General features: G+C 30.9%; 1 protein-coding gene across 1 annotated transcript in view; it reads right to left on the reverse strand.

The window, feature by feature from the left end:
* Positions 1-13798: 13798 nt before the first annotated feature.
* Positions 13799-27991, reverse strand: part of LOC139499667 (X-ray repair cross-complementing protein 5-like) — a 99864-nt gene continuing 85671 nt past the window's right edge. The window contains exons 17-18 of the mRNA XM_071288419.1: positions 14720-14792; positions 13799-13912 (exon numbers count right to left, since the gene is read on the reverse strand). Of these exons, the coding sequence (XP_071144520.1) occupies positions 13833-13912; positions 14720-14792 (153 nt within the window). The 3' untranslated portion in view covers positions 13799-13832. The remainder of the gene's footprint in view (positions 13913-14719; positions 14793-27991) is intronic.

Genomic DNA, 27991 nt, shown 5'->3' on the forward strand with positions numbered 1-27991 from the left:
CATAATTAAACTGCCATTACGATCATTGTAGTAGTTAATATAACTAAAAGTAGAGCCGATATTTCAATAAAGTAGCTAATTATATGTACAAAATGTATGTATGTTGAAAATTAACATCCCGACGGAAAATTATGCGCACGTTTCTCTGTATTACATTCAAAGTTTAACTACTTCATCATTGACGGACAAACATAGAATATTTAACTGTGAAATTATCATCAATGACGGACAGATATCGAAAATGTAATTGTAAAATGATCATCATTGACACACAGACATAGACTATTTAATTGTAAACTGTTCATCATTGACGGACAGACATAGAATATTTAACTGTGAAATTATCATCAATGACGGACAGATATCGAAAATCTAATTTAAAATGATCATAATTGACGGACAGACATAGAATATTTAATTGTAAAATTATCATCATTGACGGACAGAAATAGACTATTTAATTGTAAACTGTTCATCATTGACGGACAGACATAGAATATTTAACTGTGAAATTATCATCAATGACGGACAGATATCGAAAATTTAATTGTAAAATGATCATCATTCACGGACAGACATAGAATATTTAACTGTGAAATTATCATCAATGACGGACAGATATCGAAAATTTAATTGTAAAATGATCATCATTGACGGACAGACATAGACTATTTAATTGTACATTGATCAGCAATGACGGCAAGACATAGAATATTTAATTGTAAAATGTTCATCCATGACGGACAGACATAGAATATTTAATTGTAGAATGTTAATCATTGACGGACAGACATATAAAATATTTAATGGTAAAATGATCATCATTAACGGACAGACATAGACTATTTAATTGTAAAATATCCACCAACGACGGACAGACATAGAATATTTAATTGTAAAATGTCCACCAACGACGGACAGACGTAGAATATTTAATTGTAAAATGGTCATCATTGACGGAAAGACATAGACTATTTAATTTTTAAATGGTCATCAATGACGGACAAACATAGAATATGTAATTGTAAAATGTTCATCAATGACGGACAAACATAGAATATTTAATTGTAAAATGGTCATCATTGACGGACAGACATAGACTATTTAATTGTAAAATGATCAGCAATGACGGACAAACATAGAATATTTAATTGTAAAATGGTCATCATTGACGGACATACATAGAATATTTAATAGTAAAATGATCATCAATGACTGACAGACATAGACTATTTAACTGTGAAATTATCATCAATGACTGACAGATATCGAAAATTTAATTGTAAAATGATCATCATTGACGGACAGACATAGACTATTTAATTGTATATTGATCATCAATGACGGCCAGACATAGAATATTTAAGTGTAGAATGTTCACATTGACGGACAGACATAGAATATTTAATGGTTAAATAATCATCATTGACGGACTGCCATAGACTATTTAATTGTAAAATGTTCATCAATGACGGACAGACATAGAATATTTAATTTTAAAATGATCATCAATGACGGACAGACATAGAATATTTAATTGTAAAATGGTCACCAATGACGGATAGACATAGAACATTTAATTGTCAAAAGGTCATCCATGACGGACGGACAAAGAACATTGAATTGTAAAATGGTAATTATTGACGAAAGGATACAGATAATTTAATTTTATAATGTTCATCAATGACGGACAGACATGGACTATTTAATTGTAAAATGATCATCAATGACGGACAGACATAGAATATTTAATCTTAAAATGATCATCAATGACGGACAGACGTAGTTATTTAATCTTAAAATGATCATCAATGTCGAACAGACATAAAACATTGAATTGTAAAATGGTCATTATTGACTGAAGGATAAAGATCATTGAATTGTAAAATGGTCATTATTGACGGAAGGATAAAGATCATTTAATTATAAAATGATCATCAATGACGGACAGACATAAACAATTTAATCGTAAAATGATCATCATTGACGGACAGACGTAGAATATTTAATCTTAAAATGATCATCAATGACGGACAGACATAGACTATTTAATTGTAAAATGGTCATCAATGACGGACAGACGTAGAATATTTAATCTTAAAATGATCACCAATGACGGACAGACGTAGAATATTTAATCTTAAAATGATCATCAATGTCGAACGGACATAGAACATTGAATTGTAAAATGGTCATTATTGACTGAAGGATAAAGATCATTGAATTGTAAAATGGTCATTATTGACGGAAGGATAAAGATCATTTAATTATAAAATGATCATCAATGACGGACAGACATAGACTATTTAATTGTAAAATGATCATCATTGACGGACAGACGTAGAATATTTAATTGTAAAATGGTCATCAATGACGGACAGACATAGAATATTTAATTGAAAAAATTGCCATCAATGACGGACAGACATAGAATATTTAATCTTAAAATGATCATCAATGTCGAACAGACATAGAACATTGAATTGTAAAATGGTCATTATTGACTGAAGGATAAAGAACATTGAATTGTAAAATGGTACTTATTGACGTAAGGATACAGATAATTTAATTTTATAATGATCATCAATGACGGACAGACATAGACTATTTAATTGTAAAATGATCATCAATGACGGACAGACATAGAATATTTAATTGTAAAATGGTCATCAATGACGGACAGACGTAGAATATTTAATCTTAAAATGATCACCAATGACGGACAGACATAGAACATTGAATTGTAAAATTGTCATTATTGACTGAAGGATAAAGATCATTGAATTGTAAAATGGTCATTATTGACGGAAGGATAAAGATCATTTAATTATAAAATGATCAACAATGACGGACAGACATAGACTATTTAATTGTAAAATGATCATCATTGACGGACAGACGTAGAATATTTAATTGTAAAATGGTCATCAATGACGGACAGACATAGAATATTTAATTGTAAAATTGCCATCAATGACGGACAGACATAGAACATTAAATTGTAAAACGATCATCAATGACAGACGGATCTAGAACATTTAATTGTAAAATGTTCATCAATGACGGACAGACATAGCATATTTAATTTTAAAATGATCATCAATGACGGACAGATATCGAATATTTAATTGTAAAATGGTCACCAATGACGGATAGACATAGAACATTTAATTGTCAAAAGGTCATCCATGACGGACGGATAAAGAACATTGAATTGTAAAATGGTAATTATTGACGGAAGGATACAGATAATTTAATTGTATAATGATCATCAATGACGGACAGACATAGACTATTTAATTGTAAAATGATCATCAATGACGGACAGACATAGACTATTTAATTGTAAAATGATCATCATTGACGGACAGACGTAGAATATTTAATTGTAAAATGATCATCATTGACGGACAGACGTAGAATATTTTATTGTAAAATGTTCATCAATGACGGACAGACATAGAACATTAAATTGTAAAATGATCATCATTGACAGACGGATCAAAAACATTTAATTGTAAAATGGTCATCAATGACGGACAGCCATTGAATATTTAATTGTAAACATCATCAATGACGGACAGACACAGAATATTTATTTGTAAAATTGCCATCAATGACGGACAGACATATGATATTTAATTGTAAAATGATCATCAATGAAGGACAGACATAGAACATTTAATTGTAAAATGGTAATTACTGATGGAGGATATGAAACTGAAAATTGTAAAAATGGTCATCATTGATGGACGGACATAGAACTTCATATTTATTTGAATATCATTAAATATATGTAAAATATTTAGTTTTCCTAAACAGGAAATTGAATTTTAAATGTATATTTAAGAATTTCGATATACATAATTTAATTGAATGCAATAATCTATATTCACCCATTATTTTACGAAGTAGACATACAGGACTTTTTCTCCCATTTGTTCCAAAGTTAAATAATTATTAAGTCCCCTAAAATTAGCTCATTAAAAGTAAGATTTGAAGTAAAACGGATATTGATTTGTTTCGTAGCCTATTTTTTTTTATTGTAAATTGTTTACTGTTTAATAAATAGTAAGACATTAATGATAATTTTGAACCAAGGGTAAGTTTCGAAATTGTTAACAATAATACACATTCAATGTTCTTGAAGATCGCCTCTTTCGTAACGCCTTACATTTACAGTAACATGTATAATAAAAAAAAAACATGGATATGGAGTATATATCCATGACACATAATCAATACATTTGTAGCAGGAACAATATTGATGGAGATTCGGGGATGCGGACCACAGCTTGTTCTGAATTGTGAACTGATTTATACAGAGAAAATGGATGCTAAATGTAAAAGGGCTATAAAATATCTTAGTAAAAGAAAACCAAAATCAGTGAAAACAATATACAATTTAATCAACAAAATACAACTTTTATCATGTAAGGCCAAAGTAGAAATGGAGCAAGATTTAACCGTATTAAGAAGGAACTAACCTAAAGGGTGGTTGGAAAGCTTGGCTTGATTGGTATGATTGCAATCGAAAGAAGTCACAACACAAATATATAGTCCACGTATAGTAAAAACAGTATTTTTTTTTCTTTATATATGAAATAGATTCATACAAGTATCTTGGAATATGGCTAGACGAGCATCTAACATTTCGGAAGAACGCGAGAGAACTGTCAAAATCAGCCAATAGAGCATAAGGTGCATTGTGCGGTAAAGTTGTGGCTGCTGGTGGAATGACCCATGGCGTTTATACGAAGCTTTATATAACAGTTGTTGAGCCAATACTTATGTATGGAAGTGGAATATGGGGAACAAAGGCATTCAGTGAAATAACATCTGTTCAGAACCGTGCGTGTAAATACTTTCTAAACGTCGGTAAAAACACTTCAAATTTATCCTCTGGAGGGGATATGGGTTGGACATCTTGTGAAACCAAACAGAGAAAGTCATGCACACGTCTGCAAGTTATATAGACTTGATGATACAAGAATGTTGAGCAAAATTTGGAAATATTCGGCCCGTCGACGCAAAGGATGGACGTTCATGGTAAACAAACTGATAGAGAAGATTGATATGGAGTTATTGGTACAAGACACTACGCTATCAACGAAATTAGTGATGAAAATTGCAAATGAAAAACTCTCAGAATTGAACAATCAAGAGTGGCAAAAAGATATATTTAATGACAAAGCCAACGAGATAAATGGCAATAAACTGCGCACATACAGACTTTACAAAAACAATGTATCTGTGGAACCATATGTTCGGCAAAATTTAACTAGTTCGCAAAGAAGACTTATGGCTATGTTCCGCGCGGGTTCGTTACCGTTAGCGCTTGAAACAAGACGTTACTCTAGGCCGCCAGTACCGGTTCAAAACAGACTTTGTCAATTCTGTAATATAAGCGAAGTTGAAACCGAAAAACATTTTCTAATGACATGTGACTTGTACAGTGATTTAAGATTTGAAATTTTTTATGAAGCTTCAAAACATATTGCTAACTTACAAAATATTAGTATGGACGAAAAATTTATTGAAATTATGAATTGTGATACGATCCAACAACTATTATGTAAACAACTGCATAGATTTTTCACTCGAAGGAAACTGTATCTTGATATCTGATCTAAAATTTTTGTAAACAGTCTTTTATCAAAGAATTAATATTCAAAAGTAAACAGCATATTTTTATTAACCTATTTATCTTGTTTAGTATTTTAAATGACAAGTCTATAAATTTAATTATGGAAATGCTCTGTCAATCACATGATTTTTAATATTTCTTTTTTCTTTTTTTTTTAAATTTTTATTTTAAACCTGCAAATTTGTTTTTTTAGCCAGTATTTTAAAAAGAATATTGATGAAACAGTTCAATGCAATTTTAAAATGGTTATTAGTATACATGTTTATAACTTTGTAATATATTTTTACAGTGTCTCATAAGTCAATTTGTTTGGCTGGGTGTTGATTATTTTAAATATTGTTTATGTTTTAATGTATATTGTTCAGCTGTTAATCAATACGTGACACTTTAATAAAATAATTTATTTATTATTTATTTATTTATTATTTGAATAGTGTCGCATTTACCAGTTCTCAAATTTCATAATTTTCTACTTTCCATTTTACCAAAGCTACATTCCAACAACACCTCCATACGAAAGGTAAATTGTCTATTCTCAACAATACTAAAATCAAGAGGTTGCGTTTTTGTTTATTAAGATATGAATGATAGAACTGCACAAAATCATCAGACCAAAACAAAATTCAGTCATGATCTGTATAACTGGTCATAATAAAACTAAATACAAAATATCTAATAAAAACCATAGCATGATGACAAAAATTTGGAAAACTTATTTGCCGGACTGGACTGAGGACGGATGGACAGATATATAGATGGAGTGCATACCTACATTATCGTTCGGTTTTTGATTTCCATGATTGATTTGTACGTATCATTCCTTTAACAGAGAGGATAACGATAAAGATAAAATATATTTAATTGTTTTAAAATTCAAATTTCAGGGTTAATAACAAATTTGCAATGAATATTGCCTATATCACTGTATATATAAACATATTAACAGCGGAAGATATTAAAGCGGTATTCACTTACAAGCTTAAAACAATTAAACATATAAAAAGTTTTCATCTAGTGATACAAATGATGACATAAAGCGGTCATCATTGCATGACGGACGGACATAGCGTTTGGTTTTTATTTGAATATCATTAAATAAAAGTAATATACAAAGTTTCCACCGGAAATTGAATTTTAAATGTATGCTTAAGAATTTTAATAAACATAATAAAGTTGAAAGCAACAATTGATATTTACTCATTATTTTGTCGAAGTAGACATACAGGCCTCGTCACCAATTAGATCCAAAGCTAAATACTTCTTTTACTCCCCTAATTATCTCATAAAAAGTAAGATGTAAACTAAACGGATATTGATTTGTTTCGTAACTGAATTCTTATTGTAAATTATTTATTGTAAAATAAATAGTAAGACTACAATGATAATTTTCAACCAATGGTAATTTTGGACATTTTAACAAATATTACACATTCAATGTCCTTGATGATAACATCTTCCGAAACGCCTGACATTAACATTAACATTTATGTCCGTTTCTTTAAGCGGCATTCATGTGTCCAGTAGTTTCAGTTTTGTTTAAAATATTTTTTAATTGTTAGATATTATGAATACGTGCATCAACAACTTGATATAAGATCTTACTATCAAAAGCTGGTGTTGTATAAAGTCAAAAATAACCGCAGATATGTTCCACATTTAATAACAAATTATCTTTTTTCTTTATTTATGAAAGTTTTCTCATTCCCATGTTTTAGATATTTCATCATTTCGAATTTTCCATTTTATTGAAACTACATTATAACAGCACCTCTGATCTGTAACTGGTCATGTTAAAACAAAATCTCTAATCGATATCTTCAAACACGATGAACAAAATATGAAAAACTGATTTGCCTCACAGAAGATGGACGGACATACAGACGAATGGAGTGAATACCTGAATACTACTTCGGCTTTTGGTTGTCTTTAAGGATATAGATATCTATATTACGTTATTAAACACAACAATATTTTATTGGTATAAAATTCAAAATTACAGGATAGATAACAGAAGAGAGGCGAAAGATACCAGAAGGACAGTCAAACTCATAGATCGAAAAATAAACTGACAACGCCATGGCTAATAAAGAATAAGACACTCACAAATAATAGTACACAACACACAACATAGAAAAAATGACTATCGGAATATTGCCTATACTATCAGATTTTTACATGTTATTTCTCATATTTCATGTATTATCAGCCCTAGGTTTAATATCAGCCCAAGAGCCGCATTGCCCGAGGGCTGATATTGACAGAGGGCTGATAATACAAGCGATATGAAAAATGACATGTTATGATCTTTTTATCATATGCTTCAACAATGGAGAAAAATAAAAGATGATTTTATTGATCCTTTCTCAAATAGAAGTTCAAAGAGTGAAAAGTGCACGGACGTCGGACACCAAATGTATCTTTCTAGCATACTTGTATGAAACAACCAGTATGATATATTTTTAATATGGACGATAAAAAAAATAGTTCAACATTAAACATACTAATGAACGATGTTTGGAAAAGTCAACATTTTAAACATAAATTTCTAGATTATGTTTGAAATTTTTAAAATTGAATTTATTTTATCATTTGTTTGTATGTTTTTTTTTCTTCATTTTACACAATATGCTTTCCAGTATCCAAATAGTTGTTGTGTACCTTACTGTGTAATGTTTTTCACTGAAAACGTACCATTGACGTGTATTTCCGGAATTTGAAGAGTATCACCGGAATACTGTACGTGATAACGTTACGGAAAGGCATGTGATAAAATTTTCATATCAGCCCGCTAAACACCATTTCTGAAAAATATGAAATTCACTTTAATAATTTCATGCTATCATCTTACTGTAAAAAATCTATGTTTTTTTCTCTTCAGTATATGATAAATGAACATATAAATAGCGCAAGATAGCAAATGGATATTCAAACTCACAAGCCGAAATCATTATAGAGATATGACAAGTTTTACAGTTGAAACAGTTTGATGGAATAAAGCGGTATTCAATTTTGAATTGTACAGGTCGGTCTTTTATTAATCTCTTTTTGTTACCTGTTCACTTTTATATATTGTGAAGGCAGTCTCAGTGAAAATGTAAATCATATCTCCCATCTTCTTATTATTTAAGTTCGTTATTAAAATTGTATTAACTGAATAGTCGTCACACCTTAAACATGTCAATGATGACAAAACTATGAATTGTTAAAAAAAGCAACACTGTATTTTTTTTTCTTTTTCAGTAATTTCACATGTTCCAGCTTCCCATTTGTGAATGTTCTATTAATAAGTTGCAACATTCCTGCTAGCGGAGTATATATCTTTCAGTTGATTGCATTTTCAATCATCATTTCATTTATAGAAGGTTGTTGCTCACAAGAAGTTGTGAAACACAGAGTTCCTAGTAGTGAAGTTAAAATCATATCTTTGCAAGTTTTAAGGAGGCCATTACGAGTTGGTATGTTCCAAATGTCATAACAACAGTCCTTGTCCCTTTTTCCCGTATTGCAGATTTATACTTATCACCGAGTTTGTACTTACACGAGCTACCCAAGAGGTACAAGTAGTGTTGCAGGATCTATGTGTCACACCTCAGTTCTTGTTGCATTTGCGTCACTCAGTCTTTCAGCTTTTTATGTTGTGTTTTGTGTACTGTTATTTGTCAGTTGGTTTTGTTTTTTTAAGACATGACATTGTTAGTTTATTTTTAGACTTATGAGCGTCACTGATGAGTCTTATGTAGACGAAATGCGCGTCTGGCTTACTAAATTAAAATCCTGGTACCTTTGATAACTATTTACACCACTGGGTCGATGCCAGTGCTGGTGGACGTGTCGTCACCAGCCCAGTAGTCAACACTTAAGCGTTTAAGTGTTGACATGAATATCAATAATGTGGTCATTTTTATAAATTTCCTGTTTACAAAATATGAACTTTTCGAAATACTAAGAATTTTCTTATCCCAGGCATAGATTACCTAAGCCGTATTTGGCACAACTTTTTGGAATTTTGAATTCATATTGCTCTTCAACTTTGTACTTGTTTGGCTTTATAAATATTTTGATATGAGCGTCACTGAGGAGTCTTATGTAGACGAAACGAGCGTCTGGCGTACTAAACTAAAATTCTGGTACCTTTGATAACTATTATGAGTTTGAGTTTACCTTTGTTATCTTTTGCCTCTCTTTTCCAATGATAATTTTACATGTGCCACGGTCTAATTTTACATATTCCACTATGTAATTTTACATGTTTCATTGTGTAATTTCTCGTGTTTCATGTGTAATTTACATATTCCACTGTCTAATTATTCAAGTTTCTCTTTATTATTTAACATGGATTACTGTGTAATTTAGTAAGGTCCATTGTATAATCTTAAATATTCTTTGGTTTAATGTTATATCTTTTGTCTGTATAAAGCAATATGGCACATAACAAAATTTGTCACAGAAACTGTTAAATGGGAGACAACCAAAGCTTTATCAGACAATTTTTAAATGCTTGTTCTCTATCCATATATTCTGTATGTACTGTTATGAATAGGTTATCTACCTTCATATTTGTAATCATGATGGTAAATGGTTAACTACAAATATTGCATTGATTTGCATACATTGTATATTAATGGTTTTTGTTTCTTGCTGAACTATGGTGTTGGTGACAGATTTTAGACAGCTACACATTTTGTTGAACTTAGATGAACTTGATTTTGCCATTTAATAAATGACTTCCAGTTTCAAATTTTTCAAATTTCCTAGGAGTTAGGTATTTTTGTTATTTTACTTTATATTGATGTACCGTTGACATAAGTTTGCTAACTACTGAGTTTGTTAGCAAGAATTTACTAGTTAACTTTAAAAGTTCTGCTTTAAAGAGCTCATTGAAGTTTATATTTTTTTTTTAACAAACACAACTGACGATATACTGAACCAGAGACACAAATGTAGTAGCTTCAAGACCAGCCAAGTTTAGGATACGGATTTAAAAATTGAAGATGATACCACAACCCTATACAGACTAATTTAAGTGGGGTTTTTGTTGTTGTTGTTATTCAGATATAGTTCAAGCATACACAAAAAAGACATGATATTTTTTTTTTTTTTTTTTTTTTTATTTATTTATACAATGCTTAGACACAACAGATGACATATAATAGAAAAGCATTCACTAAAAAAACATATTTAAGCTTTTAATTTGATTTTTGAAGTAATTTTGCGATAAAAAAAAAACAGATGTGAGTATGTAAGAAGTAATTACTGCCTGTTAAGCCCCCTAAATATTTCCTCTGAACAGAAATCAGGAAAAAAAAGTAATGTATTCCTGACAAAAATGCCTTCTAGAATTTAAAAATGTAAAATCAGAAAGTATTGTAGGATTTTTATATTTACGAATTATGAAACTGGGTGAGTATTGCAATAATATGAACTCTCATTCTGATATTGTGATACATGTGTATCTGTTTGCAAATTTTCATGAAATTGCAAAAATAAATCTTGCATTGCTGTCCTTTCTTCAAAAATTATTATAATGAATGAACCCAATAATTTTTGAATTTACAGTAGTATATTTGATTAAAAAATATGACCTCTTCTGATATTTTACTACACCTTTATTTTAATTCATATAATATCTATGAATCAATTCACTTTTACAGAATTTTGTTTATGATGACATGATATCTAGAAATTGAAAAAAATAACTACTAATTCTATAAATCTAATCTGACATAAAACAAATTCCTAAATATCTGTATAGAGAGTGAACCATCTTTCTGGATCCCAGATCACTGGATATTTAATTTTACATTACTACTGTTTTATATCATTTCACAACATCTCACATTTATGTTGTTACACTTGCTGCCTTCTTTGTCTGCCAATTGCAATATTACTATTTCCAGCTAGAAAAAAAAAAAATGCATAATTTCGCATTAAGAAAAGAAACAAAAACAACTTTTGCTAATGTGATACAACTTCGTACTTTGTTTGGCATTTTTTAAAACTTTTTTGGATTCGAGCGTCGCTGATGTGTCTTTTTAAGACAAAACGTGCGTCTGGCGTGTTTACAAAATTTAGTCCTGGTATCTATGATGAGTTTATAATTGGGGAAAACAAGCTGAGAATATGACAGTCAGAAAACCAGCAGACCTGCCAACTTTCCCAATTTATGGGGGATATTCCCTTTGAAAGGCTGTGAGATCATCCTTACAATACTTAATTATATAGACCTTTCTCTTTTTAACATGTTTGATTTAAAAGAAATCATACAGACTTCGTCCCCGTTCACAGGTAATGCTTGCCTTATATTAACCAGTCAGTACACTAACAACATTGATGTGTATGCATTCAAATCTCATGTGATGAAAAATTTAAATTGGCAGGGATAAAATCACTCTTCTTTCTATCAAAAATCTCACATCCTATCAGAATCATTGTATCAGTTTCACTCCCTCTTCCCATCTTATTAAACCGACCGTAACATATCCTACATACCATGTCTTCTGTGTCATCATCAGCTTCTGTCTTTGGTTTATCGTCTTCTTCATCTTCTGTGAATTTCTTCCCTTCTTCTACACTGTCATTGCTTTCTTCACTCTTTTGGTTTTTATTAAGATTGGTTATTAAGGAAAGATTTTCTACAATGTTGGAAATACTTCCTTAAAGTTTATATGATATTTTATTATCATACATTGTAATTTCATTAATATTATTCTTTAAGTGCTATTTCTTTCAATTCCTTTTTTTTCAATTTTATTAGACATTGTTAATTTATTATTCATTGGCTACTATTTTTAGAGGAATTTTTGGGTTAAAGGTAATTATAAAGCAATTTACAAATTTCCTGAAGGACTGAATGAAGACATGATAAAAGAATGAAATAAAGTCTGTAGAAAAAGCATTTATCCTCATTCAAAAAAAGATTTCTCAAAACAAACATATCCGCTGTGAGTTGAAATGATTACTGTAAATTCAGAAATTATGGCAATGTTTTTATTATGGCAAAAAAAGCAACAAGGTTATAGTCGAAATAATTTAAACTCGCATATTGAAATTTTGTATATGAATTCAACATGATTTTTCTCAATATAGCAAACATTTAAATGATACTTTAGTCTAAAATAACAAAATTGCAATAATAAATCCACGCATTAATTTCTGAATTTACAGTATTGAAACAATGAAGCACTTTAACTTCTAATTGTGCTGTTTGTTCAACTTGTCTTTACCAAGTATATAGATAAATAACAACATACCTGTAATTATGTCATCCCAGAAATCCCTTCTTGCTTTTTTTAATAAAATGCAAAACTAATATTGTGATAAAATTTTACCACTTTTTTCCAAAACAAGACAAGAATGAAGAAACATTTACATATATCAAGGGGAGAAGATACATTGAGACGAAGGAGATGTAATGAAAAATTTCAGAAGAGCTTTTTGAATATATGATGTGGCCAAAAGATCTACATCAAACAAAGTAAACAATCTATAGTTATTTTAAAAACATCATTCTATTGTTTAACAAATGAATAATGGGTAAACTTAATGATTGTATAAATAAATACAATTTATAAAACAAATTATGTTGATGTATGTTATGGAGTTTTATTTCTCTAATTCTATGGAAAATAAACCCTTCCTGAACCCATTGTATAAGAAAATAAAAGTGTGGTTGCAAGTGATCTCAGAATATTATTGGTTGATTTTAAGGGTCATAACCTTTATCAGCTACATGGATGAATCAAAATATAATGTTAATGAAATTGACAACTTTGTGGAATGTGGAAGGCACCCAAAGTGGGATTTTCATTGAACAAAATAATGAAAATGTTTAATCATTAGAGAAACAGATTCTTACATAGTTACTCTTGGATTATCAGATTTATCTAATCTCGATAGTTAAATTAAATCCAAGGCTCGGACTTTAAAATTGATAATCATAATTTAACTATCTCGATTGGACAATTCCGGTAATCCACTGGTATCAATGTAAGAATCTATGTGTATTAGATTTCGAAACAGTGAAGAAATTGATGTGACTTTTCTTATATCCCAATAGGCAAAATGAGAATGTAACATTGCAGACATCTAACAAAACTTTTTCGTGTTGTGGTTAAGGACCAAAACATAAGTTACAATTAATTCATCACTGACCTTAATAAACTGATTTCTCAATGTCTTCAAGCAATCAATGGCTTTTGGGTAGAACTGAGCTCCAAAAGAAATCGGTTACTATTTGTTGTATTCTCTTCTGCATCTGTTTACTAGCTGTAATATAATGTATAAAGGATGGTGAAGGTTTATAGACTACATTGGATGGCGGGTGGAATATAATTCAGTAAGCATAGCTTAAACATTGTTTATCTGATAGCAATGATAATAATAATCAAGAATTGAATGCTTCTTTTTGTTATTTATTAGGGGGTTTAAGGGATGACCTAAGTACATTTTATATGAAGTGCGAAAGTGCTTTTAAAAATGTGTGCATGGTAAACACGTTTACAACCCTATAAATTTACTAAAAGAACCATTCAATACTTATAATATCATTTTGTGGCTAGGATCATGAAAACACAATTGCTATCAAGTTTTTTCTTTTATTTACCTGAACACTTTATTGTCAAAACTCGTGTCATCATGAATGTTACATTTATTATTTTGAAATGGAAGTTGATTCAAAATGATGGAAGATAACTGTTAACCAATCAAATTAACATATTATGATGAAATATACATATAATGTAATTATTGATGGATGAAGTCCGGACAAACTAAACAAATATTCAGGTCGAGAACATGGTATGTTGGAGCAGGATCTGCATAGCCTTCAAAAGCATCTGTCATCACTCCTGGGTTTTGACAGTGTTCGCCAGTCTTTAGTTTTTCTATGTTGGGTTTTCAAGACTTTTTGTGGTTAAACACTTTTTTCAATGGTGTATCAGTTTGTCTTTGACATATTATGAACCTTTTGGTGTCATCTGCCACTTATAATCTGAACTAAGGCTTATGTAAAATCTTTGTCTTATGCATGTGAAATATTATCTACTAGATAAACCTGTATGACCTTCAACTTACCTTCATCAAATTTATCCACATCTTTTCTGTTCACCAATGCCAGATAATCTTCTACAGGTGTGAATGTCCCTACCTGCAATAATAGACAGTTGTCATGTAAGTAGTCAATTAAATAAGACCCTTCAATATGACAGTTGTCTTCCATTCTTTTGATATGTTTGAGCTTTTGATTTTGTCATTTGACTTTCAATTTTTTTTTTGGCTTTTCATTCTTCTGCACTTATAACAGTTAAACTTACAACCAAACCATTGAGAAAAGGCAGAATTTTTGACAGAAAAAAAAGTCTCAAGATCTTTCATTTGAAATGAATGTAAAATTGTATGTTAAGAGTAATGAAAATAATAAGAATTTGGAAAGATTATGTCAGAGGGGATATATGAAAATAAAATATTAAAAAAAATATTTTGAGAAATGAAGATGGCGTTGAATAAACTGTTATGTGAAAGCAAAAACAAAACCAACATTTTAATGTGCAGAGTTGATTTAAAAAACCCAACATTTAAAACAAATTGGTGAAGGTCCTACAGTCACGACAGTGACATATTGATGCATATTCATTGTCATTTGGAATATAGAGTTATCTCAATGACAATCACACCAAATCTCCTTATGTTTAGACAATTTAGTAGAGGGTTTGAAAACATATAGAAAATGTGTACAGCAAATATCCTTTATAATTCTCTTCAAAATCCTCCTTGTAGTTGCGAATAAAAATATTTTCTTGTGGCCTTAATTGTTTAACCCAAGGATTTAAATAGATTCTTTGCACTTTCCATATTCTACAAATAGAATTGTTTAACTCAAAAGGTAAAATTAGGTCAAGAGATATATTATGACATTTAAACTGTATATTAATACACTTCCCTTCTTTGTGCCCAAGATCAGGCTGTTATTATGGCTTTCAGTACTTAAAATTGTCTATTACAGCCCCAATCAATACTCCTCAAGCAATCGCTATATCAAATACTGGTTCATAGAATTTTCATGGTTCTGTTGGGAGACTTAGCTAAAATTAACAATAAAAACATTGGTTGATTGGAAAAATTATGTCATCTTCATTCCTCTGGTTTGATTCAGTGTATAAAAATTAATGATATTGGTTTGTTTATCAACTTCAAAATAAAAATAATTGATTATAGAAATTTCAAGGTAAAACAGACAGAAAGATATGTGATAATGATGACATTAAAAGGTATTCAAATCATCACATTTCAAGTTCAAATATTTAATAGGCAAATAATGTTTTACTTCATCCACATATTGTGTCTACTTAGGACTTGTCAGTGATGCTTACATAAAAAAAGTTTAATTAAAAGTCTAATCGAGTATGAAGTTGAAGAACAGCCACTGATTCAAACAAAGTCAATGCTAATCATAATGACCTTATTTTGAAAGGAAACACACAATACTTTCCATGCATTCCTTACAGAATTTTTACACTTGCAGATCAACTAAGAACGGAATTGGAATAAAGAGTTAATAAAGCATGAACTGAAGCGCAGTGTAATTTACTCAATACGAATATTTTGTTTTCCAATCATTTTAAGTGTTTAAGCTTTTGATTTTGCCATTTGGTAAGGAACCCTTAATTTTTTTTTTGGTTATTCTGTTATTCATTAAACTGCACTTATAACAGTAAAACCAGATCCTTGAGCAAAGCAGAATTTGGACAGGAAGATAATGTCTTAGGACTTTTCATTTGAAATGAGTGTAAAATTGAATCATAAGGTATAGAACCACTAATTCAGGACTGGTCGTTTGAATTGTTTTACATTGTCATTTCGGGGCCTTTTATAGCTGACTATGCGGTATGGGCTTTGTTCATTGTTGAAGGCCGTAGGGTAACCTATGGTTGTTAATTTCTGTGACATTTTGGGCTCTTGTGGGAAGTTGGCAATCATACCTCATCTTCTTTTTATATTAACTATTATTTTCAGTTAAACCTTGGTTGATTAGGAAATTTATTTTAACTTAATTCCTCTAGCATGATACAGCTTTTCTAGCTCACTATATAGTATAGGTTTCGCTAATTATTGAAGGCCCAACATTGACCTATAAAAATATATTGATGTTATTTGGACTCTTTTAGAGAGTTGGCTCATTGCCTATCACATCAAATCTCTTACTTTTAGAGAACTTTATATATGGTTAAAAGACATATTACAAAGTTAAAAATTTGTACAGCAATTATCTTTAATTATTGTTCTCTTCAAAAACCTCCTTGTAGTAACAAACAAATATTTCCATGTAGTCTGTATTGTTTAACCCAAAAATTTAAATAGATTCTTGGACTCCCCTATCCTATAATTAGAATTGCTTACGGTAAATTATGACATTTAAATTTTATATAAACAGCAGTCATTTATTATACAGTTCCCTTCTTTGTGCCTCATCGATTCAAAACTGTTGAAATGTAGTTAGGACTACTAGTTAATACATGGTTAGTCTTCAAGATATTGTCTAAGGAAGAATTTTGACACTTGGGAAAGAATGATGTATAAATTTTTTTCATCATGTAACCTATATTTTCTATACAGGAATGGACATAGGAAATAGATACAAACCAGGGGAGTTTGTTATAAACATTTGAAAAATCCATTTCATAAATATGTGGTAACATTATGAAAGTTTCCTATTCCAGCTATTGAGTATTATACCATATTATATCAGAAATGGAAGTTATCTATAATTTTTAATAAAAAAGGCTTAAACATCTCTTTTAGTAAATGCACTTAATTGGTCTTTGGTTTACCGGAGTAGCTACATGTTTCAAAATACCCCATAGCATAATTTCAAGTTCAAATGTACTTAAAATATAAATTCTGACTCAAAATTCAACCAATGTCGATGTTAGTCAAATTTTTTTTTACAATTTGAGAAGGAAATGCTCATCTAGATGCATTATTTTAACAGGTTATACTTTATAACTGTCCGTTTATAGATTGATAAATGATTAAAAACTAAAGTATCAACTCTCTGAGGCAAAACTGATCTCCAATTCAGATTCTAAAATAAAGAGATGTGGTATGGTTTCTCAATGAAACAACTACCCATTACAGAATAAAGGATACAGATATATACATTACAGGTTACCATGCCATGCAGTATTCAACAACAAATATACATTATCTCACATGTATCTAAGGTAAAGCATTCCAAAACAATGCTAAACCTATAAAAATCTTTTTATTTCAGGAATACAGACATGCATTCAATGTAATCTGAATCTTTTCACAAATATGTAAAACAAAACACATCTATGAAGTAAAAGTTAACCATTCCTACATAAAAGTTATAACAGTATGGTCCACCAGATCACACATGTCCTTTAATGAACCTTCCGTTCACTAGACTACAAGGATTATCTGATATAGTTATGATTCAAAGACCACATGTTTCTCAATGTTCTTTATCAGAATTAATTGATACGTATGAAGGAATTTGGAGGAGATTTATTAAAGAGTCAATCTCACTTTCAACAATGAGAGATGAACTAGAAATATGTGAACAGGAATTACTGAAACAGAATTTTTACATCATGCCAGGCTTTAGTGAACACACCGAATCAATTACAACATTATTACACGTCTTTCATGTGTTCTCTGTATCAGGTCAAGACGAAAAAAAGTCATGGGTACTACTGGAACTAAAAAAACAATAAGCAAAGAAGTCAGAATCAGATTTATACCATATCTATAATGATTACCTTGACCAACTTATGATCAGGATGTCAATGGTATCAGAAGAGGACTTATGTATTAAAGAGATAGATCCATACTATGAACGTCTGCTTAAATTATGCGTCGGTGGAAAACTAATCCAGCAGGAGAAATATAAACAATACAAAGTATTCATTGTTAAAAATGCACTTTTGGTCATGTTAATGATCAATGAAATGAAAAGAAGGAAAGATAATGCAACGATGTCTAAATCTTGCATATTTCTCTTAAGTGTATTAAACTTTAATTTATCATTTCTTAAACTATTCAAAGTTTGGATCCAAAGAGACCTATCATTTCTACTGACTATGTTGCAATCAGAACACTGTTATGAGACCTTGATGCAATATAGTGAGCAAAATAATATGATGAATTTGTCAGTAAGATTTGAAGATTTGAGGTCTACTAATGGGAGGATATATCCACACCTGCAACTTAAATTAATACTGTTGAACTGTGAAATATTGATCAAACATAAAGATTACCAATTGTATCAAAATTTCATGGTTCAAAACCTTCACCGATTGATAGATTGGAAGAAGAAAATCAATTATAATGATAGCAGTAGACGAATAGTATTACATAACTGTTGTAAATCATGTCATAAAATAGACACAATGTGGAACAATGAAGGGTACAGGATAAAAAAGCTTACAAGTTTAATATGAAAGGACCTGAAGATGGAAATGAGGCAGAAATGCAATCAGAACATGTAAAGCTGTTGATACTATTTATACTTCTTCTATTAGTTACAGCTCTAGGACATAAATCAGCAAAACGGAAAAAGTACTTGGCACTAAAATATGAATACCACATGGCAAGCTTGTATCTCCTATGGCGTTCAGGGGACATTGAGGTTTACCCAGGACCTACATGGAGAAGAAAGCAGTTGGGGCACAACTCTGAACAAGAAAGGAAGTGGCTTCAAGACATAAATTCTATCCTTTTAAAACTTTACTGGAAAATACCAACTCAGTCAAAGCCTAAAAACCTATGGCGAAGAAAACCAGACCATTGGCCCTATAACAAACCATTTCATGACACTTAAAATACTCAAGGCAAAACGTTATCAGATGAAGTTATCCTGACATGTTTATTGGAATGTTTAGTAAAGAAAAACATAGTTATACCTAAAAAATATCAATGTGAAATAACCGCATGGAGTCACAAAATGACCCAAATGTTACATAAAGTGCACGTTTTACGAATTGGAACTGACAATGCTAAGTCCGCTATTTTAAACCTATTACTTGTACATCTAGAATATGAGGTTAAAAGCTTGAAAGATATTAAAGTAAGCTTTGAGAACACTATTTGGATAAAATGGAAACAGAACATTTATTAAACAATGACCAGAGACAAAAGAAGCAGGCAGAAATGGTAGCTGAAATCATCCGTGATTTGATCAGTAAACTTTGTAGACTGAGTAGAGGAAAAGATCTTGCAGAAAAATGTGATGGAATATGGAACCACCCAGCACCAGAACCCATACAACCGGGGGAAATGTCAACAAGACTTGTCCTCATAGCAAACTTCTTACTACTTTTCTACAACTTCCACATATGAAAATTCCAATGAATCTTAAAGTAATAATTGATGCATTCAAAACTATGTGCAATTCTACAAACACAGAAGACAAAATTAAATATAAAGGTAGTTTATGTAGGGAATATATTTTACAATCAAATGTGGCGAAACTGGAAAATGCTTTACAGTATATGCATGAAGAAGGTTTATTTTCAAGGGAAGTTTATGCAATTCTAAACCAGTGGCAAACAACAGAGTCAGTTGATGAACAGGCTGAACGTGTTTTAAAGAATGCAAATGGTAGAACTGATGCAAGGCCTCATATAACAATAAAAATCACAAAAAAAACTCACAAGATACAGATCTCATGAGTTGTAATTATATCATTCCTATCAATAATGCTTTTCTTCATATACAGTGTATCACAATTCATCCAAATCAACTAAATCAGGAGGAAAAACCAATCATTGGATCATCAGGTACAACACATAACCAAGAAAACAAAGATGACAGCTTTATACCTCCTGAAATTTTTCAATTTCTGTCTGATTATGAATCTGACAATCAAACAGAATTTTCTTCTAAAGACAAGCTATTTTCAGTGAAGGATAAAAACAATGATCCTGAAACCTCTTGTTTAGAGTGTCAGGGAGCAGTTTTATCTGCAACAAATGCATATCAAGAAACTCAAACTATTGTCGGCACCCCGACCAACCAGTCATCAGATTTTGTCAGATTCTGTAAAGTAAAATGACAACATTGTGGATAATCTTGGAAATGGAGATTCTGGAGCTTCAACATTAAAGGTAATTATTAAAGCAGTTAATTGTTATTTGGTCTATGGAAAATTTTAGGATTGATAATATGTATTTTGTAAAATATTAAAAGATATTAGAGTCCCATAATATCATAGAAAATGTACCAAATATTTGGATTTCAAAAGAAAGTAAAAACAAAGTCAAGATTTTGTGATGCATTACTTCCATTATTAAAAAAACACAATTATATTTCTTATCTCAAAACTAAAGATTTACAATATTATTATTTTTCAGAAAATAAAACTTTCTGAGGAAAGTGAAGCTGTAAAGAAACAGCAGAAAACAAAACATTATCAGGTATATTTGAATAATACAGGTTCATTAGTAGCTTAAAGGGGCATAAGCTGTCCAATTTATAGTCTAAAATTAACAAAAAACTATACATTGACCAAATAATATGTATCAACATTTCGTGTATAAGTTTTTCATCTAATTAACTTTTGAGATGACCTCCAAAGATCTCCAACGATCATATAACTTGATAAACGTAAATATAAATATATTATCATACAGTTTTTATAACAGCACATTAAACTATTCAAATCCCCCTTAGTCACAGTGCTTTACAACATATATCAATTCACAGGAATAAGTATTAACAATAAAATATGAAAGTCTATGATAAAGAATAGATATATATATATATATATATATGGATTTTGTTTATAATGGTATTTAAAAAATAAAGTTCTGTCAGTAGAAAATATTTCTATTTTATATTTATAGAATTGTGCAGATTCAAATGACAACAGTGCAAGCAACGACCTGGAAATATGCAGTAACGATGTACTGGACTCTTTGAGTCTTAATTTTAGGTTGATTGATCAAATGCATGATATGAGAGACAAGTGTGAAAGCCAGATCTGGGAAGATTCTGAATCTGATCAAGAAACCTGTAATTTGGAAAGCACTGAAAGTCCCAATCCTCAAGATTCTCTTGGAAACAAAGATGATGTGAAAACAATCAAAATAATCTTACAGATGATAAAGAACTAGAAAACTGTTTAGACTTGGTCAATTATTTATCAGGGAAACCATCAGAAATAGAGACATTTTTATCACAACAACCCTCCATGCTATAAGAGTTATAAATTTATTGAAAAATCATTTAAGCATTTACACTGCTTAACAATGATTACTGTTGAAATTTGTATATTATTTTGCCTATGATAATTCATATAAAAAAAATGAATATGGGTTAGATGTTTAAGATAGAAATATACCACAAAATACCAGCATATAGATAACATCCAACAAAAGAAACAAGCTTTGTCTTTAATAATCTTCATTTTACATCTGTTACTCATTTTGTTTTTTTTTTATTTTAAAAGTTTTTGTATGTACTTTAAATTTTAATTTACTTACTAGAACACATCCGCGAAAACGCGGGTATTTTAAGCCTGATTGAAAGTATTTTAAACTGTTGTAGGGAGAATGTTTGTAAAAGATTTTATATCTGGAGAATTTCAGAAAAGGTATCAAAATTCGTAGGTACTGGCAGACAAGATATTATTTTCAAGTTAAGCCCTCTCCTTTTTTTCCAAAGTCCGTTATTTTTTTTGTTTTCTGTTAAGTTCCATTATTTTCGCGTTTCTGTATACTATGAACAGACGTATATTATGAATAAAGTGTATTTACTATTAACTATCATTTCTAAGATTCTCCTCCACGACAATCACTGCTATATTATATTGAGACTCTTTATGGGTACTGGGATACAGGACAATTTTTTTAAGCCCTCCCCCTTTTCCCCAAGTTCGTTATTTTCTTGGTTTTTTTGGTTAAATTTCATTTATATGTCTGTATGCTATGAACAAACGTATATTATAAATAAAGTGCTATCAACTATCAATTTTAATTTTCTACTCCACGGCGATCTTTTCTATACTATATAGAGACTCAGACTCGCGGAAATTATTGCCCTGTCCCCGAATACTCATATGAAAATGTATGTACAAGTTTAAAACCGGAAGTCTTGTAGGACTTAAAAGTTGGTCTGAAAACGGAAACAATATCCGGACGCCTTTATTTTCGTCTTTCTCCCAAAATAACCTAAACTGAGTAATCATAAGAATAGATGACATGGTACTTATAGAACACAGAGGCATGATGATTAATTTATATTGGAAGGAAGAGAAGCGAAACATAAAATGAGGTATTCTCGTTTAATATTATGAATATGCAATCGTGAATTTTTTTCATAGAACAGCTAAAAAGCAGAATTGATCTTTTGTCATTATTTTTCTACAATATGTTCAGAATAAACTCATCATAGGTACCAGGATTAAATTTTGTATTAACGCCATAAACTTTAATCTTCAATATTATTTTTATTAAAAATTTGATGTGAATCACATGTATTTATTCACAAAGACTTTAAAATACAAAATTTCCCCTTCAAAGTTGGTGCCTCGTTCAAAGACAGCACAACATGTTCATATTTTACAACCAAAGAGGCAAATAACATTCACAGCTTTTAAAATTTTGTTGCCAAAAAAGAAGGAAAAGTATGTGTATTTGGTTATAAAACCAGGTATAACCGATCATGTTCTTTTGTAGAAAGTCAGAAACGCCTTAATCACTTTGCATAAAAACTTTGGTGAAGTTTTTGTAATTATTGACGTGAGCGCCTTTTTGATTTTTATGAAATTTAGATTTTATGTTTCCAAGTTAGAGGGTTTCATACATAAACCAGATGCTCCGCAGGGCGCAGCTTTATACGACCGTAGAGGTTGAACCCTGAACGGTTGGGGCAAGTATGGACACAACATTCAAGCTGGATTCAGCTCTAAATTTGGATTGTGATTAAATAGTTGACACAGCATAGGTTTTTGACACAGAATGAATGTGGTCTAATGAACTTAAAATATAGTTATTGCCTTTGAGCAATTCACTATGCTGTTGAATATTAATCCTCTCAAAAAAATGTTTGAAGAAATTTTCTTTTTATTTATGAAATCTGAAATGAGAAAAATTTAACCTTCCCAATTTTTTTTTCACACCCCCCCCTTTCCCCTTTTCCAAAACTGATCTCAATTCAAATTTCTAATGGAGTTTGTAACAATAACTACTCATTTAAATACATCATACAATATTAAAATGTAAAAGAAAGTGCTTGTTATCACTGAATGTTAAAGATTGTTTTAATTTATCAGTTGGTAGTAAAAGTGAATATACATTGTATATTGTATAAAACAATGATTTCAGTTGATTCAACTACTATTCTGGACAAAGAAAGATAACTCAAATTGAAAATTTCTTGCTATTGCACAATATTGTGCAATTAGATATTTCTTGCTATTGCGCAATACTGTGCAATTGAAAATATTTGCTATTGCACAATACTTTGCAATTGAAGATTTCTTGCTATTGCGCAATACTGTGCAATCGAAAATTTCTTGCTATTGCACAATACTGTGCAATTGAAGATTTCTTGCTATTGCTGAATACTGTGCAATTGAAAATTTCTTGCTATTGCACAATACTTAATATTATAATTTTGGATCCTGATTTGAAACAACTTGAAAACTGGGCCCATAATCAAATATCTAAGTACATGTTTAGATTCAGCATATCAAAAAAGCCCAAGAATTCAATTTTTGTTAAAATCAAACTTAGTTTAAATTTGGACCCTTTGGACTTTAATGTAGACCAATTTGAAAACAGGACCAAAAATTAAGAATTTACATAGTACACAGTTAGATTTGGCATATCAAAGAACCCCAATTATTCAATTTTTGATGAAATCAAACAAAGTTTAATTTTGGACCCCGATTTGGACCAACTTGACAACTGGGCCCATAATCAAAAATCTAAGTACATTTTTAGATTCAGCATATCAAAGAACCCCAAGGATTCAATTTTTGTTAAAATCAAACTTAGTTTAATTTTGGACCTTTTGGACCTTAATGTAGACCAATTTGAAAACGGGACCAAAAATTAAGAATCTACATACACAGTTAGATTCGGCATATCAAAGAACCCCAATTATTCAATTTTTGATGAAATCAAACAAAGTTCAATTTTGGACCCTTTGGGCCCCTTAATCCTAAACTGTTGGGACCTCAACTCCCAAAATCAATCCCAACCTTCCTTTTATGGTCATAAACCTTGTGTTTAAATTTCATTGATTTCTATTTACTTATACTAAAGTTATTGTGCGAAAACCAAGCTTAATGCTTATTTGGGCCCTTTTTTGGCCCCTAATTCCTAAACTGTTAGAACCAAAAACTCCCAAAATCAAACCCAACCTTCCTTTTGTGGTCATAAACCTTGTGTCAAAATTTCATAGATTTCTTTTTACTTAAACTTAAGTTGTAGTGCGAAAACCAAGAAAATGCTTATTTTAGCCCTTTTTGTGATAGTGAATTGTTCATATCTACATAAATTTTTAATATGACTATGAGAAGTAATTGATCTTTATTCTTTGAAATATGATGGGCGTAACATGCTCTGATGGCGCAGCTCGAAATTGAATTAACCTTAGAGTTTGGTATTTTCAATTCACTTTATTGATATAGTGGAGTGTTTGATTTTGTCAGGTTTTATGGACTTTCTCCTTCTTGAATTTACCTTGGGTATTTTTGTTAAAACTTTTTACCATATTGCTATATCCCAGTCAACCTTAGAATTAGGGCAAGTGAATGGTTTCTGCTGATGCAGCATTCTACAAATTAATAACTAGATAATCCTGGTTTACTATTTATGTTACCATGACCAAGAGGGACGAAAGATACCAGAGGGACAGTCAAACTCATAAATCGAAAATAAACTGACAACGCCATGGCTAAAAACGAAAAAGACAAACAGACAAACAATAGTACACATGACACAACATAGAAAACTAAAGAATAAGCAACACGAACCCCACCAAAAACTAGGGGTGATCTCAGGTGCTCCGGGAGGGTTAGCAGATCCTGCTCCACATGTGGCACCCGTCGTGTTGCTTATGTGATAACAAATCCGGTAAATAGTCTAATTCGGTAGGTCACATGCATGAAAGGGAAGGAGATTGTAGTTACGACGTAAGAAACATATCCGATATCATTTGTGAAACGGTTATTCCATAACGGTCAACCAACTCGTGTTGGCGTCCTCAAATTTACAAAGGGATGATTTCAACTTCACAATTGGAACTCTAGATTTAATAGCTTCCTTGTGAGCAGCAACCCTCTATCAAGAAAATAATTATAGGAAATGCAAGCACGGGAATATCGTATCAATTGGGAGATATATACCCCGTATGCAGGTGCTGCTGATATGTTGCTAATTAAAAATGGAAAGTTCACAATTGGAAAGCTGAAATCATCTCTTTTGTTTTCAACCAGCCCTCATTGTCAATTTCTAGATGTACGTCAAGATATGAGGCCGACTTAACTGTATCTTTAGTATCCTTTATCTCTAGTTCTATGAGAAAGATGCGTTCAACATAGACACAAAATTTTGAATTATTGAGTGAAAGAAAATCATCTATATAGCGGAAAGTAGAGTTAAAGGATAATGCTTACTTCTTATCTTTCTCCCTTAGGAGTTCCTGTATGAAGTCAGCCTCATAATGATAAAGAAACAGGTCGGGAAGAAGAGGGGCACAATTTGTTCCCAATGGAATGCCAACAGCCTGTTAAAAACACTTCCTCCGAACGTAACAAACATGTTGTCAATCAAGAAATCAAGCATCTTGATAATGTCAGATTCGGAGAATTTTTTGTTTGAATCAGAGTGATCCTTTACAAAGTAGGATCTATCCCTCACTAAGACAATATACTTGTATTTACGTTGACTATTCTTTTCTTATGAAACAAAGCAATACCAACTCTTTCAATTTTTCTGTTAGTTTTGAATGTGGAATACTTGTGTAAAGTGTAGAAAATGTTTAAATACTATTACAAGATGAAAGAGAGTTAGATTGTATGTACTCTAAAAGATCTTTTGTGTTTTTAAGTATCCACATCTGATTCACGCCACCTCTACAATAGGCAGTTTCACAATAACTTTGAAGCCCGTCTTTGATTGCTGATAAAATAGATGTTAATAATTTAGAAAGAGGTTTCGTAGAGCACTTGGAAGACCCAGCAATATACCGTTGTTTGTAAGGATACTTATGTAGTTTAGGTATCCAATACAGTGATGGAAGATCCAGTTCTTCATCTTTGGTTGAAATTTCTAAAGGAACATAGAACTGACCTATGGTTATTCAGGATTTCCTCTTTGGTAAGTGTCGTGAGGGTATATGTTGAGTTTCAAAGTGAATTGTGCATACCTAATTCGTTTATCAAGCAGTTAATGTAATGAGTTTTACACACAAAAACGATGTTCTTTGGGGCTTTTTCTGAGGGGACAACAACATATTTGTTATGGAGGTAGGATAAGTGTTTTACAATATTTGGGTCTTTAAAGATTGACGTAGCCTGGGTTTGATAGACCCATTCAGTGTCTTAATTCTGGTTTGTATCAACGACCTCACTGCCTTAATCCATTCGGAAAGAGTGTCTACGTCTTCCCTCTCGCGCTTAGTCCATTGCCGGGCATAATCCTCGACTGAATCCATCAAAAATTTTAAAGTTGTATTTCCAATTTATGGATTTAGGCTCACGATATTTCGGACCTTTCGATAATACATTTCGTAGGGAAGTGTTATTAACAGTGTTGAGGTCACAGGTAATAACGTGGCCAGCCGGATTATATGTGAATTGGGAACTAGCACAAGTGCAATCTGGAGGTTTAGACTTGAAGTCGTCAATATTGAGATCCTGCAAAACGTGTTTGTAATTGAAAATTTAAGTTGCAATAGGTTTGGTATAGGTATAAGAAATGATTGGTACAGACTGATCTTTGAAATCTTCTTGATGATCACATCTTCCGTACGCCTAATATTTTCAGTAAGAATTGTTCGTTTCTTCAAGCGGCACCGATGTGTTCAGTAGTTTGAGTTATGTTTAAAAGGTTTTAATTGTTAACTTATATTTTGAATAAGAATGGAGTGAATACCTAATATCTCCTTCGGCTTTTAATTTCCATTGTTGGTTTAAACTTGTACAATCAATTACTATAAAGATGTATATAGTTTATTGTTTTATAATTCAAAATTATTGTATTGATAACAAATGCGACTATGAATTTTGTCTATATATAAACATATCAACAGTGGAAGATACCAATGGGATATTCAAACTCACGAGCCGAAATCATTATACAGATATAACAAGAT

This window comes from Mytilus edulis, chromosome 12 (genome assembly GCF_963676685.1).
Source record: "Mytilus edulis chromosome 12, xbMytEdul2.2, whole genome shotgun sequence".
In the NCBI taxonomy this organism is placed as follows: domain Eukaryota; kingdom Metazoa; phylum Mollusca; class Bivalvia; order Mytilida; family Mytilidae; genus Mytilus; species Mytilus edulis.